Genomic DNA, 14,602 nt, shown 5'->3' on the forward strand with positions numbered 1-14,602 from the left:
TCCGACGAATTAAATCGGCACCGTCGTCGGTTCTGCTTGTTCGGCCTTTTCAATGGCGAGGGCTCGTGTTCGTTCACCTGTTGGTTAATTTCCATCGAATCACGGGTATGTTTACTCTCGATTACCCAGCATAATGGAGAATTTTCATCGCGATAATTAAGCGAATCCAGGGGCCAGGCAGCGCCGGAAATGCGCTCGTTCCATTTGCGAAATTACCGGAACCGTGTCTGTCGGGACGAAGCACTAGCATCGTGATACTTTTCGGACTGGCAACCGTTAAAACGTGCTCGCCGGTACGCTCGAAGAGGAACGTTTCCGCCGCGATACGATTTAAACGAGTTACGACGAACGACGCGAGTTGCTCTCTATGCGCGCGAGGTCATGCCACCGAACGAACGCAGATGAAATTAGAAATAATCTCGAGACTCCCACGAACTCGGTCAGGATCGGGTGGTGTAGCGAGCGCGCCTGTCGCTGACAGTTATTAGGAACTTATGGGGCGAGAGTTCACGGCGAAAATTCGAGCCAGACCAGCACCGGGGGAGTTCGTTTTCTGTTCGAGACGCGGCACGGTTTATTTTGACTGCGCACCAAACCGCGTCTCGACCCTCTGCGAACGTCGCTTTTTCTTCCCATCACTTTGCGCCCGTTTCTTCTTCGAATTTCGATCCTCTTCCTCTTTGCGCGTATGTCTTTTTCGAAAACGATCACGCGCCGATAATTAAAGGCAGAAAGAAAACCGTATACGTATGTATCGTGAAAATCGTTCTAACGTTGCAAAGCTTAAATATTGATGGACATCAATGGATCTCTAATTGCAGACAGGGTAGCTCGATTGGAATCAGATTTCCAAAGGCGATCGCAGTTGAAAAAGTTGCTGGTTCATATATACATACAGTAGAACAGACGATACCGCGTTAGCTAAAATCGAGCTGGAAATATAAACTCGTTTGTGTTCGTCGCAAAGCATCGTGTAGCGCGTTAACACTAGAACTACCGATAGTTAACAGCAAACTATTTTGTACCAAAACCAGTGAAAATGGTCTGGTCATTAAAAAATACGTAATAATAGAATATTTGTATATTTATTGATTTATTACTTTCTTACAGAAGGAATTCCATGTTATGTAATATATTTTTGGTATTATTAATCCATCTGGGACTACGATCCCTGAACGAGGGTTGACAAATTTATAAAATCGTAGATCCAGTCATTCCGACTGCTGTGATATTTCTAGCGTTAGGTCCAGAACCTTCCTGATAACTGATATCATCGTATTGAACGATACGCAGTGAAAATTTAAAAAACGCGTGGACAAATTGAACAAAACGAGGAAACTGTTCTATTGGGGTTCGATAAACAGATCGCAAGACCCTTTTACGCTTTGACAAGTACCAGTCATGTTAACTGGCATTGGTATAAGTAGCCGTGATACAAAATTATTTTGAGTTTGATTACATAAAAAACAAAATAAAATTTATTATATTGTTCTTTTAGTTATCGTTGCGAAAGTCGTTGCATCATTGCGAAAAGAAATATAACACGAAGTAGAAATTTTAAAATAGAGTTCTAAAACCATTCAATTTGACTGGTATGGTAGTTCTAGCGTTAATCCGAGAGAGACGAGCTCGATGACCGCTTCAGCATCTAAATCTCTCCGCCTTCGTTTCCCTGGCAAAATCATGGGAAAGTTCCCGTTGCTTGGCGGAGAGAAGGCGCGTCATAATCGAGCGTCAAATTCGTTGAATAAATCCACGGTTGCGCGTAAATATTCCACGATGAACTCCGCTCGAAAAGACGAGCTGGTCGCGCTCTTGGCGATGGATAGTCCACGGGATGGGCGGCAGATGGAAGCACATCGCGGCCGGTACACCATCGGGCCACGCGGGTCGACTTTTCGCTCAGAGCCACACGTTCTCTTCGATGACGCAAACAACGAATACCGAAATACCACGACGATAGTCGTTATCGCTTTGTAACGTTTGAATTGTTCTTTTTCCCGATAATACCAATTGCCACTGAAACTCGTCGGTCTGACGCGTCACGCAGGAATGTTAATGTTTTCTCGTTTCTAGAACAAATACCTAGCTAGATAACGGTCGAAAGCTAAACGACTCAATTGACAACGCGAGTCTGCCCGAGTCTGCTGGAATTCCTCGTTTCCGATGATTCGGTAGAACAGCGTTGGTAAAAAATACGAGACGTTAACGAGCCACCAGTTAAAGGCTGATAAACCGACGTTCCAGTTGCTAAACACTGCAACGAAGGTTCTCCGATCGTAAACTCGGTTTCAAGCGAAATCTTGCAGGGGTTACCGAACCGGCATGCAACGCACAGACGCCGGCGACACCTGCTCCCGCACCCTCGTGTCACCGAATACCTGATTAGCGGGGGAGGACTCTCTGGAAGTCGGTACCCTTGCCGGAGGGTCTCGGTTTAATAAAGCACCGCGCCGGTGAGAAACGCGAAACACGTGCGTGCAAAAGTTCTCCCCATGGGGCGTGTAACGACGTTCCACGGCCGAAAGAGGAAGGAAGGAAGGATGGAAGAAAGTTACGAGGGTGGTTACGAGGACGCACGAGTGGAGGAGGGTGGCCGGGAGTAGTTTTAGATGTCCCGTTGCCTTCCCTTCTAACGCGATGCTTTACTCGCAAGCGGTGAAATTATACCGATAGATCCGCGTCAAATGGAAATACGATGGCGTTGGTTCGCGGGGCGCAATATCGGTAATGGGGCCAACGGTTTAACGACGGAGTTTGGCGAAAGTGGCCCGGGGTACGCCGTACTCCCTGGTCGCTCGCTAAACTTGGATATTGGAAAATTGAGTTAACTTATGCCAGAGTAGAACGATTTTCTCCCGTTACCGTGTACGGCCATGATTTTCAGCCGTACGGCCTCTAAATTCGCTTCGCCGGATTCGTTTGATCGCCAGCGCTAAACGATATATCCACGACGACGTAGAATGAATCCTGCAATCGAGAAGGAAACGAAACGAAACGAGAGAGGTGGGAATCGACGACCCTCGTCGTATTTCGCTGCTTCGTATAACCGCTGACCGAAGAGGGTGCGAACTTTGTTTCTATGGGCCGCGAACAGGGGAGTTTCGCGACAGTTTCGAGGGCTGCGAGTTTCTGGGAGGCTGAACACCGGCGTTCCACGCTGGCGACACTCGTGACGAGAGTATCGATGCCGGTTGAGAGACGGGATGATCCTGCGAGATTGCCGACTGTCATTTTAACCCCCATCGCGCATTCTCTTCTGTCTTCGCGTGTCTACAAACACTCTCTGTCGCTGTATCATCGGCAAATCGATGGCGACTCGTCAAACTACAAATATTTAAAGAGCACTCGACGCGCGGAATCGTCGATGACTACGCGTAATGCGTTTCATAAATTTATCCCGAAACTCGAGCGATCGATATCGAAGATCTCGATGCGATCTCGCGGGAGAGAACGAACGATCGCTAGACTCCGCAGTGGAGATTCCTACCGATTTCTTGTTCCACGCTTTTTACGCCGTGTCGGTCGAAGACGATACGAAGAAAGAAATCGCTGGTATTAAATCGCGAAGACTTATAGGACACCGTGACAAACGTCGTTTACACGCGCTTTATTTACGACTCGCGTCGTCTACTTGCGAATTCGCGCGAACGCGGATCGTTACGAGGGAAAATTATAGCGCGTAGGCGGCCCGCGTATTTCCCGATGCCCACAGATTTACGGATCGTTAAGTCTTACGAATTTACACGTTTCTTTCCCCCTGACCGCTATTTGCGGCCATGCCCAGATTTTATTGTACGCTGGGCGCCTACGCTCGCGCTTACGTTCACAGGCGCCGCTATCGATCTATCCCGTCGAGGATCGATGATATTTCTTATCTTCGAATACTGACAGACGGTATAATAAATAGCAGGTATAGTTCTTTCTTCTTAGCTACGTACATGATTCAGAATATAATAGAATCCGTCCATTTTGAGATAAGCGGGGATCTTGGCTTTTTATTGTTTTTACTGCCACGAACTGGAAGAGGAAAATTTCCAAGACGGGAAAGAAGAGTCGACGCGGCGGAACGATCCTCGGGTACAAAGGAATCCAATGAAAAATTGCCTGGATGAGTTCGAAATATCCCATCGTCTGCAATTCGATGGGGTTGAAAGCGGAAGGTGAGGTATCCAAGAGAACGTACGATTTTCCTGGATATCCTCGATTCGACGTCGGGTAACGTGTCTGGAAAAGGAGAGACGTTTGGTGGAACAAAGGAAAGAACTGTGCGTGAGACGGTACGCATCGCGGCAACGCGTAACTCCGACGGATCTTGGGAAATGTTACGAACGAGAGAGATCACCCGCCAGGGAATAGCGGTGGGCGCAGAGGTTATTTCTGGATTGCGAAAAACTTTTAATAGCTTTCTGATAGCTTATTGGCCTTATAAATACTTCGGTACCTCGCGTCCTATCCGACTGTCGGCTCTTCTTCTCCTCGATCCGATGCTACTTTTTTCTTATCTCGTCTTCCATTGTGTGTCCACCTCTGCCCCTAGGAGACCTAAATCCCGAAGAAACTGGAATCCCCTGCAGAAGAAATTGTCGCCATTATTTATTTATTAGACGGGACAGATCGCGCGCGATGCACCGCAGGTATTACACGCGTCTAGGAAGCGGAGCGGTGAAATATTACACGCCAGACACGCTCCTCGCAGTCAGGGTCGCTTTAAGCCTTTTCACGCGGCAGGTAATTTCGCGTCCGCACCTATTCAACCTCCTACCCCGTCGTAATCTGGTAAAAAGATTACGATCTTCTAACGGAGAATTAATGCCGGGGGAGAAAACGACGGAAGCGTTCCATCAAGAAGAACGAGGCATAAAGGTTGATTAGTTATTCGATTAGAGGAATTATCGGTGTTTCTGCCTTTCAACCGGTAGTTCCTCGGTACAAAACTTGCCTCGGTCTGGCAGCTTTCCCAACGACGGTTTCTCCCTTCCCTCTCTTCCTCTTAAAAGAGACACAATTCCACGAAACAGTGGCACTGAATTAAAAAAAAAAAAAAAAAAAGAACAAGGAAGGAAAAGAAAGGAAAAATAGTGCAGGTCAGGCCAGACAGAAACGAACCGGAGGATCATCGAGAGCAGCCGGTGTCGCGCGGCCATTCAAGGGCGGAATTATTAAATTCGTCGGTGTCCCCTAATTAAAAGCGAACCACGGCCGATTCGGAATCGCACGAAAGTTAGGCGGACAGCAGCAAGTGGAAAGAGCAAGAGACAAAGGGAGAAAAAGAGAAGAAGCGGAGGAAGGGTTGGTCGTTGCACGCGCGCTGCCATCGCAGAAATAATCGAGTGCTGCGGGCGTAGCCGCGCCCTTCGCTCGACCCTTCGTTTCGTAAGCGCACCGCCACCCTTCCTGCCGTCCGCGTCCACCTATAAATAACGTCCCTTACGCACGTTGCAGCAATTTTCTCGCGGAGATACCGCCGGAAACGATCCCGGCTGCATGCATAATCATAATGAGCGGGGCCCGGGCGAAAATTCGGCTGGAATAATTGCGCGTCCGGGCCGGTGCGCAAGGAACGCGACTGCCTCGTTATCAGATGATACGAAAAATGCTCTCGTGCGAGAGTCTGCCCTCTCGTAACTCGCTAATAGGCATTGTCAGGAGCCGTTCGTGCGGTTAAACATGGCCTCGGTACGCTGGAATCGCGCGCTGCCTCGGTTCTAGCTTCGAAATCGCGGCAGAGTCGCGGTTAGACAGGAGCAAAAACCGTCAGTGGAAAGTTGGACGTTCCGCGCCGGTAGTCGCGCATTAACGCGCACTGGTAAATGGACAGAAAATGTGGAATTCGCGCGACAGGCGTTCCAGGCGTGGGTCGATACGATTTTCGTTTATAGCGCGATAAATATTTATTACACGCCAGGTGTACTTCGCTATGGGAACGTTTTGCGGGGACATAAAACGAACCTTACAGCGTGTGATCAAGCTTTTTGTGGCGCCTCGTGGCGTAGCCAGCCTCTAGTCGCAAAATAACGATTTTCACGCGAATTAACTTCTTCGCTTGTTACCACATGTACTGTATATCTTGACGTCGCACTCGTTCTTTCCAGTCTTGAAAAGTACCTACTCGTTGGACTCGTCCCAGTCGCTCCATCTTAATTTCCATTCATTATACCAGCCCGATCTCGTTCGATCAAAATAAAGCCACTTAAGGTGCAAATTCATCAGCCATTATGGGCGATCGCATTATCATACGCGCGACGAGGCTCCTTGGCGACACAGAATGTCGCGCGAGATAATAAGCCGGTACACGGTCGCGCCAGCGCGAAAGGGTTTCATCGTTGGCAACTTGCTCTTGGCAATTATCGCCAATTTCAACCATACCAGTCGCGCGCCAGGGAACACCTATTTCGATCTTTATTCGCGTGGTACAGCGAGCTTGCACGTTCAGTCTCCGCGAGTCGCGTCGTTCGGTGTGGTCCGACCAGTTGAAGCCGGTAATCGGCGATCCTCGTATAAACGAGCCGCGAGAAAGAAGGGAAGAAAGAAGGAGGCGCGCGTCGGTACAACGCCGCTGGGCCACGGGGAAGGGAAGATTAACATAGAGATGAGGTCGTCTTGAGTCTTTTCCGCGTGAGTTATGTTCCCGTGACCGTGCACCATGGCTACATGCGCAAGTCTGCTCCTTCTTTCTCCCTTTCTCGTGCGTGCATGACGTAGCGGAATTACGTTGCATTAAACATTGCGTCATAGAACACCGGAGCTCCTTTTATCGTCGTCGACTAAGAAGAAGCGCTCCGGGGGATGATATGTTTCGCTCGTTTCTCGCCAGCAACGCCAGACGTACCGATAACTCGGTTACCGTCCTCCGGGATTAATTGCCACTCCGGATTAGCTCCGCTGGCGAACGAAGAAAAGAATCGTTGAAACGGACCCATACTACGCGCTGAATTGCAGCGAGTCGCGAGCTCCTCGAACGATTTCACGGGACTGGAATTCGCGCAGTCGGTGGAAATTTTCCATCGGTCGAGCAGAGTTTCGAAAGAGTCGCCAAGAATGGTAAATCGGAACCGCGTGCCTCGAAGCTCGGCGAAATGGATCTTCAGCGTGGGTCGAGCACGCCACGCGTCGTTCGCGAGGATAACAATTGATGGCAGACTCTGGACGCGAGAGAAAGCGGACAAATTGGGAACGCCGTGGGTGGAGAATATCGTTCAAAAACGTTCACCTTTGGCCTTTATGGTCTCTCCGATGATATTCCGAATCCGTGGCTTTTGTGCTGTCGAGAAGATACTTTTAAACCCGTAAGTGTTCTCGTGACAGAGAGAAAGGCGTATATAGATGGCTGAACGAGACGACAAAGTCGACACCATCGTTGGTATTAGCGGCGTGCCGGCTGTTTGCAAACAGCAATAATCATCTTTGTGACGTGTATCGGGTGCAGCTAGGCACTGCGTGTATCAGGAACAGGGAATGCGTGCGTTGGTAGAGTTTGTATCACTTAACCGCTGGCGGTGGATACGGAGCTCGGTAAGCGAAGCTAATGCTGAAATAATGCGACACTGTTCGGTGTTCGCCGCGCGTATGCCAACCGAAAACGCAAATGCCAGTCCCCTGTCGACAGACTGCACGCCTACGCGAGCCGATTTCCGATCGTGCGCTTCGACGCTTTCCACAGCGTCGGGCCAACGCACCGTACACGTTTCACGTTCTTTATTCTCAATTTCAGCCGCAGCCGTGCTAACTCGTGCGACGATTTAGTTACTTTATTGTTTGCAATGAAACGTTTGCTTGTTTTTCCTTTTAACCATCGACAGGAAATTATTCGGTCGTCACTCAAGACAGAAGAAACGTTAGGCTTTCTCTTTCCTACCTTTTCCATTCTCGTTCGTTAACGAGCGTATTTGCGCAATTACCACGGAGACCAAACGCACTTGCAAACCGTTGTTTCGCTGGAGAACATCGAACGAGATTAACGCCGTTTCTGCGGTTCTCGGAGCGGAAAGTATTGGATTCCTGACCGCTGTAATTGTCTGTTGGAGCAGACACGAGCGAAGGAAGAAACGCGTCACTGAAACCGTACTTTACGCTCCAAGGTCCGCTCTCGTACTTTTTTCCCATTGCCTGCAGCTTATAGCAGTCGCGATGAACTTTGAAGCTCGTCGAATCGACGTTGCTCGTAAATGTTTCAAAGTTCTCTGCTCTCTCCGCTGGTAACGATGGATGCAGCGATGAAACGAAATACCGTACCGGAGCCGGAGAGCGCAACGATAATAATTAACGCCCAAAGTTTCTGGCGTCGAATCGCGCGTCAAAATCTCGAGACGTTCCAAATTAATCTCGTCTACTTTCGCCGTCCCTGGGGAAACCTCGTCTCTCTCTCTCTCTCTCTCTCTCTGCTTCTTTCCTTCTTCCTTTTTCCACCAAAACTTGTTCGCGAAAGGCTAAATTATGGATCAATGAACGCGCAGGCATTTGTCTTTTCCATAGCCTCTTTTTTAAACGATTATACGAAAATTTTGGTAGTTAACAGTCTCGAAAATAAATTAACGCAATTTCCGCAACGTTGCAAGGTTGCGTTTGATTCACAGTAATTGGTTATTTAAGCGATTGCTAGAACTCATTATCACCGGAACGAGCCAAACATCTTTATGTTCTCTACAAATTTCCAGTCGAATCTCCGTTTCGTCGTTGAATTTTAACGATCGATTTTCTGAATCTTTCGAGATGCTTCGCGTTTAATCGATGATGGCGATTCGTTTCGTAAATGAAAGCTGTTCGTTGTCCAACGAAGTACGTTAAACGAAGCCACGGTCGACTATAAATACGAGTCACGGCGACATTCGTTTCGGGAAAATGGTGAACGTGGTGAATTTCGGTGCAAGGGCGGCAACGTTATGAAATTTCGCGCGACGCGGTTCACGAAATCTCGCCCCTTCCCACCGAATGTCCGCTATTTCGTATCGCGACCACCGTTCTTTTTCCATGCTACCGTTTCAGTCCCGTCACACCGCGAATATATTTTCCTGCGTGTCGCTCACCAACGCGTAAGGTTCGTCGGATTTTCATAATGAAATTACCACGCGTGTCAGTGGCGCGAAGACACGGTTTTACGTGCTCGTTTTGGGCCATGGCCAAGACCATCCAGCAAAAGTCACTCAATTCTCGTCATTTCATCACGAAGACGTTAAAAAATCTCTGTTTGCAAAAGAGGGAGATGGTCGAGATCGTTTGGTTACGTTGTATAATTCCAAACGACGCGGTTTTGTCCAGATTCTAATTTATACGCTAACATAATCTAGTTACAGAAACTTTCTCCACTAGCTTTCAACGATCGTTCCGCTTCGAATTTTTTCACCGCGTAATCCTCTTATCGCTTCGACGCAGCGGTTTATAGTGACACTTAATTAACGTGATAATTACTTCTGGCCTGTTCCTGCTACTATGCACATGTATCGGTATTATTTATTCACTGGCCATCGCCATACTTCCAAATCGCGTTTCCCTCCGTCAAAATTAGCCATCGCAGGCTAGGCTAGCCGCTGCTCTATTCGTATTTATTAGCGTAGCGGGTGTCGGTACAACGAGCGTGAGCCGGACTGTGCGCTTTTTTTCAGGAACGGCCACTCTCGAGCGCACAATTTCATTAGGACCGACGTCCACTTTCCTGTTTTTCGCGCATCATTTCTAATTCCAGGGCCCGGCCGAATTTTCAGCCGCGGTCCGGCTCCAGTCCAGCCTTGGACGCGTCGTTGTTCCAGACTATTTTGAGAAAGAGGTTGTCCCTCGTGGCTCCTAGACGCGACCGGCGAGATTTATCGCGCGAAATCGCGCGGCGCACTTCCAATTAACCCTCGAATAAATTTTTGCTTCAGCCTCGCTTTTTTCCCCGTTAACGATGCTTTCTCTTCTGCCTCGAAATACAATGGATGACATATTGTTCTTTGCCGCGGTTCCATCGTTCGGACGCCAAATTCTCGATAATTCCATTTTACGGCTCGTAACTTGTCCTTAAATTTATCAAACTCGGTATCAGATATTTTTTTTTTTTTTTCTTAGAATACAGAGACAGGAAAGAAGGTAGGGTAAGGGTGTTTGGTGGCTTTTACGCTGGTGGATATCAGACGGTGTTTTTCTATCTGCGAAAAGCCGCAATCCCATCGGGCTTCGTCGGCCGACGAATATTTAACGCGCGGAAGACGCGGTTTCCTGTTCGCCTGGAAAATACCGATAGGCTCCGCGAGACGGTATTGTGCCGGTCTCCGCCATTCAATTTCCCCGTCTGCCACTACTCCCCTATCTTGCTTTTGTATATTTTGATCCGCAGACCCTTCGTTGCGCGAAAAGCTCGTCGTGCAGGCGCTGGTAAACTACATCTCCCGCGACGTTCGGTTTCTTGGCAAATTGCGCGAGGTATTCTTTGTTCCAATCTACGGTGGCGCAAATTTCGCCGACCACGATTTTAACCTCGCGCGGATACAACGGAGGAATTCGAAATTATTCGAAATTGTACGGCGTAATCGTATTTTCACGTCGAGATTCCATCGGTTGAGTTTCGACGCTCGTGAAAACGCGAGAACAGAATGCGATCCGTAGCACGGCGAGAAGCGGCGCTGAAAAAGCAGCGTGGCGACGCCGTAAGGGATTGTATCGGGCAGAATTAAATAAAAATCACGCGAACTGGAGATTTGGTGAACGCGGAACCGAGCCAGAAATGAGATGAGCGCTTCACGGCGCTCGCTTGGCTGCTCGTCCGCATTCTGCTCTGCATATGAATGAGAGGAGAACGGAGGTCGAGAGCGAGCAAGTGAATGCTGGAGAAACGGAGACGCACCGTGGGGTTCCAACGTCGCCAGCGTCGAGCTGGAATATCGGCCGAGCCAAGAAACGGAACGGAAGGAACGCTGCGTTTATTAAACTGAGCGCGGACGTGTTCCTCTTTTGCTTCCTCGACTTTATCCACCGACACGGCGCTCGCCCCCACTTCCCTCTATTCGATCCACCTCTCTCTACCCATTCTTTTGCCTCTGGTCTAGCTACGCCACGTGCAAAATACTGGCCCGACACGCTCTTCATCATCGATGCCTTTTTCTTTCCGCCGTTTTCGTCTCTCTCGCTCTCCTGGTTACACCTTCGAACGAGCCCTAACTTCCGTGCAAAGTCGTTTCCAAGCGAATGTCAACGACATCGTGGAGCCTCGGTCTGTTTCCACGCTGCTGTCTCCAACTTTGCTTTCGTACAAATCATCTAACCTACCGAGGGTTTGTTTGGAAAGGGTTGCTGGATGTTTCCTTTTCAGTTTTCCTAAGCTGGCGACGAATCGAGTTAAACGTTCGAACGATCGTCAGTCGAAACTTGCAGTATGACGGACGAAGGTTAATAGGTCCCCTGTTTTGCCAAGCCCTAATGGAGTATTTTTTTGCGTCTCGTTTTCGTGAGTCATTCCACTTGTCGACTCGAACGAGCTACCAGCGGGCAAGTGTTCCTCGAATACGCAAACGGCTTGAGAAGCGTAGAGTTACGCCGCAGCCGGTGTCCACTTGAACAAGAGCAGTCTCATTATACGAGAAACGGAGAACCTCGCTACATTGGACTTAGCGCGTGTTAAAAAATACGAAACTCATCGCACAAAGTACTGCCGCGTCGTGTCACCCACCCACGGAGTTTCCGGCAGGCTTTCACCGTCAGCGTATCGCTACGTCGATTAAAGAAAGTCAGAGTGCATGAGGGGAGGAATCAATCAGCGAAATCACGCGTTGGATGACGAATAGAGGTGGCGTCGTATCGGCGGATCGTCTATTCCGTCTCGATGATATACGCCGTGTATCCTCGGCTAGAACGTCGCGGCGTCGGTGCTTACGGGGAGGCCGAAACAATTAATCAAGAGAATACAATCGTGTGTGCCCGGACGAGGGAGGAGGAATGGGAGGTAGCGAGCAGACGAACCGCTGGCGTGACTGATTCATTATGAGACTGTAATTAAGTCCCTGTATTAGCATACCGACTAGATGGAGACCGTTCCACAACCAGTCGGCAGCGGCTGGAACGACTTGACCCAAAGGTGCTTCCTATGCTAACGAGATACCTCCCCCATGGGGAGGGGTTGTATAGACGCGTGTGTGCGTTTGTGCATGCGGTGCGTAGAAAAAATAACACGTTTACCCTGTTGGCGCACGAGTTGCACCGGTCAAGAGTTTCCCCTCTCTCTATTCTCTGGTCAGCGGCCATTAGAACCGGCTACCAGACGCGTATCTCTTAATTAGCCGGCGAAATCCACTCTCCGGCCGCCGCTGGGAGCCTGGCCCGTTATCAATTTAACCCCCGGCCGCGAACTTTCTCGGTCAACCGGCATTTCTCTTTTCTTTTTTTCTCTCTCTCTCTCTCAAGCCTGGAATCTCCAGTCTCGTGCTCCGGTTCTCCTTGCTTCGCCTAGACCACCGCCGTAGCCACCGCCTGTTTTCCCTCGACGATACCCGTTGCTAACGAGTTTATCCGACCGACGGCCCAGCGCTGTCCCTTCCGTTCCGCAGCTTCTCTTCGACGCTTTCTTTTTTCCTCTTCGTCCGTTCTTTGCTCTCCGTCTTTGTCTCTCGTTAGAAGAACGTCCGGTTCACGTACGTACGATCGCTGTTCCACCGAATAACGAGATTTCCGCGAAGCGCACGTAGATTGTTTTCCGTGCAGGCGTTTTGCACGGCATTCCAAGGGTAGACAGGTGGAACATCGAGGGTAACTCGGTTTCCAGGGTTCCGGGGAAAACGTTCGACCCGCGAACAACTCGGGCTCGGAGGAGAGAAAAAAAGTGAAAAAAAAGATCGATGCCGCGCTAGTTGGAAGCTACTCCTACACGCGAGAGGAAAAGAGGAAGAATAAATTACGAGAGGCGGCGCAGCCTTGGGGAGGAGATAAAGCTTCTCCCACGTGCCGATTAATAGTTCTGTCAATAAGATTAATCGAGCGTTGATTTTCCATGTGGTTTTCAGCACGCTGAGGTGGAGGATGGAGGAGCTGGAAACGCTGGAGAGCACGGAGTGCCCTGAGTGCCCCGGGCCACCCCCCGAGTTCCGGTTGCCGCCACCGCCTCGGCCACCCTTCCTCACCGACGGCACCTTTTGCTCGGAGGAGCCCCTCACCGAGATCGAAGATTGCGTCGCCATTCCGGTAAGTTCGATTCCTTCGATTATCCCTGCCGTTACTCCTACAACGTTTCGTGAATTCTCGCGAATTCTCCAATCGACCAAAGCCATTGTTCGATCATTGGCGAGCGATCGTACGAAAACGTCGATGTAGGATTCTTATCGAGCTCCTTACGGAACTTCGTACGATTCGTACAACTTCGTACTTGCACCTGTAAAGGAACTGCCGCGTCGTGGCACATCACCACGTTCGTTAATTCTTGATACAACCCGCGCCGTGCATTCGTAACTCTCCTGTTTGATCTTGAAGTCTTACGTTGGTTTGCTTCGGTCATCCATCTTTGAGAAAGTTGGCGTACCTCCGTCACCTATCAAGTACTCCCCGGCGTAATCCACGCATCCGAAAGTATCTACTCGAATATTCCATTTTAGCTTCCATTTTGTATCCTAACGGTGAACCGTGAAACGCGAGCAAGGCAAAGTAATCTTCTCCTCGAAAAGCCATAACCCAAGTCGATGGAACTAACCGGCGGCCACCGGAATCGGGAGTTTGATGAGTCCGGTGGAATAGAAATTCCTGAATAGGGCGGTCGAAATGGCGGAACAGGTGGCAGAAAAGAACCGGTGGAAGAAAGAGCATGGAGCCACGGTTGCTCGATTCATATCGAAAGGACGGGATTTTAAGGCGGGATAAATTCCGGAACTCCTTATCCGACGCCAGCAAATTGAATCGGGAACGTGCGGGGACAAAAACGAGATCTCGCGCTGTCCTCCTCTCTTCTTCGTTCGTCGTCGTGTAACTTCTTCCTCGTGAGAAATCATCTCTTGACAAAATATCCCTCTGGAATTCGGCTCTCGGCGATAGAAGTTCTTAAAAGAGAAAAACGACCATACTCCGACTGTACGATGTTTAAACGTTGAAATAAGAAAGGCAACTATTAACAGCGATCCGGGAACACGTATAGCAGTTCTAACTTTCCGTTCGGTTGGAAACGATTCGGAAGATGAGGAAAGAATTCCAATTAAAGTAGTTCGGCCAATATTCTCCACCCGTGCACCGTACAGGTAACTTTCGAATAAGTTGCGACGCGTAGTTTGCCGCAACCAGCCTTTACAATTCTCCGTGGATCCCGTGGACACCAAAAGGCTTCATTTTTCCTCTTTCACAGCAATAAATCTTGGCCAGCGGCTCGATTAATCCCCGTCGCTCGTTTTATTATCGTCGTGGCGCGACCATTCCTAAGGATTCTTCCGTCTTGAAGAAAATCGGAGAATCGGTACGTGATAGCGTACGAGTGATACCGACCGCGGTTCGTTCCTACCAATTAAACGATTTCTCCCGACTCTAACTCTATACTTTTTAACGAGGTAACTCGTTATTAAAATATACCCAAGTTTTACGACCTCCCGTAATCCCCGCACACGTTCTCTAAAATTTCATTTATGCGAGAGACTCTAACGGAGCTTAGTGTACGCGTCGC

General features: G+C 49.3%; 1 protein-coding gene across 4 annotated transcripts in view; it reads left to right on the forward strand.

The window, feature by feature from the left end:
• The window catches only part of LOC117207582, a 229,818-nt gene that overhangs the window by 159,837 nt on the left and 55,379 nt on the right, over positions 1–14,602 (forward strand). For all 4 annotated transcript variants that reach the window (XM_033447931.1, XM_033447929.1, XM_033447932.1 and 1 more), the window contains one exon: positions 12,969–13,146. In XM_033447931.1, the coding sequence (XP_033303822.1) occupies positions 12,985–13,146 (162 nt within the window). In that variant the 5' untranslated portion in view covers positions 12,969–12,984. The remainder of the gene's footprint in view (positions 1–12,968; positions 13,147–14,602) is intronic.

The sequence above is a fragment of the Bombus bifarius genome, unplaced genomic scaffold (genome assembly GCF_011952205.1).
Source record: "Bombus bifarius isolate JDL3187 unplaced genomic scaffold, Bbif_JDL3187 scf7180000008039, whole genome shotgun sequence".
NCBI lineage: Eukaryota > Metazoa > Arthropoda > Insecta > Hymenoptera > Apidae > Bombus > Bombus bifarius.